The 3,744-nt window shown below is 32.6% G+C and overlaps 1 protein-coding gene across 1 annotated transcript; it reads right to left on the reverse strand.

Annotated features, from left to right (window-relative positions):
• Window positions 1-31: 31 nt before the first annotated feature.
• Window positions 32-1,382, reverse strand: LOC109863362 (the record flags this gene model as incomplete). The annotated part of the gene is made up of 1 exon (XM_020443613.1): window positions 32-1,382. A coding segment is annotated over exon 1 (1,351 nt), but the record flags the coding sequence as incomplete, so codon positions are not given.
• Between the last annotated feature and the right edge of the window lie 2,362 nt (window positions 1,383-3,744).

Consider the following 3,744-nt stretch of genomic DNA (forward strand, 5'->3'; position numbering starts at 1 on the left):
ATGCATTGCACCCATTTTTCATTAGATTTACTGTTTGAAAATGATTCCAAACAACATAAACAGAAACAATCTTCAGTGTCATCATTCTCAGTTCTATTGTTTTGGGCAGATTTTAATTGCTTGTTTTTGCTAGTTGGTTTTTGTTCTCCATCAAATACTCTCTTTTTAATTTTTTTAAGATTTCTTTTAGCTTGTATTTGTGCTAATTCTTCTTTGACAGGAGTATTTGTCAGAATAGCCGATTTGATTTTTTTTCTATTTTGAGTGCCCTTTCTTGGTGAAGCTTTAGGCAGCGGTCTGATAACTTCAGGTGAAAATACTTTTTCTGCAGTATTTGATGAACAAGATGCATTTGAAACAGAAGAAATAAATTCTTTCACTGTTGCAACTCTATCAATATCAGTCACTGCAATAGAAGTTGATGTTGAAGGAGTATTAATCTCAGCTGATGTAGAGAAACTTTGTCGGTTAAGTGTTGCCTCTATCCCTGAATTATTCAAAGGACGGTCTGTAACTTGACTTGGTAGAAAATCTTGCTCTGTAAAGATTGCTGTATTAACAGGCCAGATTCCACATGCAGAAAATCCTGAAGTTATATTTTTTGTTGTTATTGCTATTTCAAACGACGTTTTCACGATTCTAGGAATGTCGTAAATAGTCATGACTTTTCCTGGATTTGAACGCATCCAATTGTCGCAAGAAGTATTAATAGCTTTTTTTAAAGGGCCAAAAACAGCACGGTCCAATGGCTGCAATTTGTGGGTGCAGTGTGGAAAAAATGTCAATAAAATTATTCCATTTTGCTTGCAATATTCTATATTTTTCACAGCCATATGAGAATTATGATTGTCAAGTATCATCAATACTTTATGTTTGGAGGAAGGCCTAACATGGTTTTTAAAATGTTGCAGGAATTTATAAAAGTCTTCTTCTACCATCCAACCTGAAACATTTCCAGTTCCAATGCACCCAATTGGACCGTCACGTATAAAATGATCTTGGAAACGTTTTTGAGGGAAAATGAACATAGGTGGAATACTATTTCCTATAGCATTCACAGCAAGAGCAAGTGTAACCAACGTGCCTCGTTCTGCCGATGTCATGGCACTAACTTGTTTTGCTCCCTTTCGAGCTATCACTCTATTTGGTGTTTGAACTGTGGTAACACCAGTTTCATCCATATTCCAGATGTCGACAGCGTTAAATCCATGCTTGTTTAAAACATTAGTATAATTTTCAAAAAACAAATTAACATTGACCTTGTTAAAGCTGGTAGCACGACTCAAACTCGTAGCTTGAGGAGACCGCAAACAGAGACTTGGATGTGTTTTTTCATAAATAATTTTAACCATACTTCTCCAGCCATTTGGTTTTTTCCCCATGAAACAGGCATTGTTTTATTATGTTCTTTAGCCAGTTGATATGCTAAGCGTCTTGATTCTTTCGCAGAAAGACCATAATTAGCAGCTGAACAAGTAAGAAGATACTCACATAGTAGCTTCTCTTCTTGTGCAGTAAATACAAAATTTTTGAAATATCCAACGCTGGGCAAATTTTGACTTCCATCTTCATCAAAGGCTTTTTTAGCTTTCATAAATCGATGTAAAGAAGAATAATTCACATTATATGACGACGCAGCATCTCTAAGGCTCTTTTGCCTTAAATTAACCTCTTTTGCAGCAAGCTCATATATCTCTACGCCAGCTAAACCTCGATCAGTCTTACGAACGTATTTATTTGGCATTCTATAACAATAAGAAATTATTTCCATGCAAATTATAGTATAACAAAGTAAAATATGATAAAAACCTAGAATCGAGGTGAGTTGAAACAAAGTGTGTCAACCTACCTCGATCATATAAAGTTAACCTTTTGAAACTTTATTACAAATATTTCTTACAAAATAATAAGTATTAAAAAAATTAACTTTACATCAAAAACTTAAAGTATTAGGCTACAAAAATATCAAAGTCAAACTAAGTAACATATATAACCAAAAGAAATACTACATTCCAGAAAATATTACGAAAACTTACTTTAGGCTGATTTTATTGCACGAACGTCACAGAAATGCAACCGCTCACCGTACATCGTCGATGTTTACTATAGTCGACTGTTATTTTACGTATATTAAAACTACATTGTTGCCAAATCGTCAACTGTTATAGGTTTTTAAATATCGTCATTGTTTCAACTTACCTCTGTTTCATTTCACCTAGGTCTCCCCTATTCTGAAATTTTGAATACTCATATATTATATACACTATCATAATACATATAACATAAGTAATAGTGTTCAAAAAATAATATACATATATATATACATATATATATATACATACATCGGTGTGTGTGTGAGTGTATGTATATATTGTAACAAAAATATGTAATCTTTTGAACATTATTCATATGTTATATGCAGTAATTCTTACTGCGTTGAAGACGAAGAGGGACCTGGAAGTTCGGCAGGATACAATTTAAGAACGTTTTTTATTTTTTTGGCTGGATTTGTATATAATGTTGATGTAGACATGAACAATAAATGCTTTTCATTTATCTTCATGTCTACAGCAGTTTCCCCCCTCGTCAACAACGCAGATTTGAACACGCATGTGGCATTCACATTGGTCGAAGAAAGTCTGTTTCGGTTTTTGGATTTTAACGCAGTCAATAANGAAAATATTCTTTCAGAATCGGCATTGGAATTTGGTAATGATCTAATAGCATTCAGTAGTGATTTCAAATTAGGATATTTTGCCATATTATCAGATTGACGTTTTAAAATGTCTTTCCACATAGTATCGAAATTTAATGTAGCAAAATACTTTTTTTCTTCAATAGTAAAATCGTCATATAATTTAAGCCANTTTTCTTTTAATCCATTTTCATCAAAACCACTTAATCTTTTTGCGATGAAAGAAATATCATTAAAGGATGATTCTCTGTTGCTGTCCATTAAAGCTATACGCGAATGAAAACTTTGTAATTTATATAGGAATATGTAACATGAATAGGTAACCTTTGTTTAATTTCTTCCGCGGCGGTAACATAAAATTGTAAACAGTTTTGTCTTATATTTAATATAACATTTGCTTGTCCTTNTTTCGCTAACTCTTTTAAATATTCTTCACATTCTGATTCTAAGTAAATATCAGTAATAGGTTTTTGATTGTTCTGCTCAGAAAATGTTATATTAGAAAGTAAGTGTTGTAATACCTCAGGTTTCAAAAAGTTTTCCGAAATTTGCGTAAGGAACTTAACTGACTTAGAATGTAAATAATGAATTCTTGTTTCTTTAGCTTGAAAAAAAGCATTATAGGCGTTAAAAAAATGTAAAACGTATCTTAAAAATAGAAAATATGCTTTCATATCTATAGTGTTTATTAGAGATAATAAGTGTTCCCCTGAAGTTGTTTTTTCGCTCGTTACCATTTGAAGAAGAAAGTGTTTTATACTATCCCATGTTTGAAGAATTCTGGTGACACATGCATAACGCGATAACCATCGTGTATCACATAATTTTAAAAGTTTGCGATCAGTATCGTTAAAACATTCGCAAAATTCTCTGAAAATAGCNGTACGCTTCGGACTACTGTTAATAAAACTCACAATTTTTCTGATAAAGTCTTCACACGATTTCTGGAATTTTGCTGCATGCAGCATGCGCGGCTAACGCGGCAGCGTGACAAAGACATGCAAAAGTTATTAAATGTTTACATTTTTCTTGTAGTTTTTTTTGGAACG

This window comes from Pseudomyrmex gracilis, unplaced genomic scaffold, assembly GCF_002006095.1.
Source record: "Pseudomyrmex gracilis isolate BER0280 unplaced genomic scaffold, ASM200609v1 scaffold_4401, whole genome shotgun sequence".
In the NCBI taxonomy this organism is placed as follows: Eukaryota; Metazoa; Arthropoda; class Insecta; order Hymenoptera; family Formicidae; genus Pseudomyrmex; species Pseudomyrmex gracilis.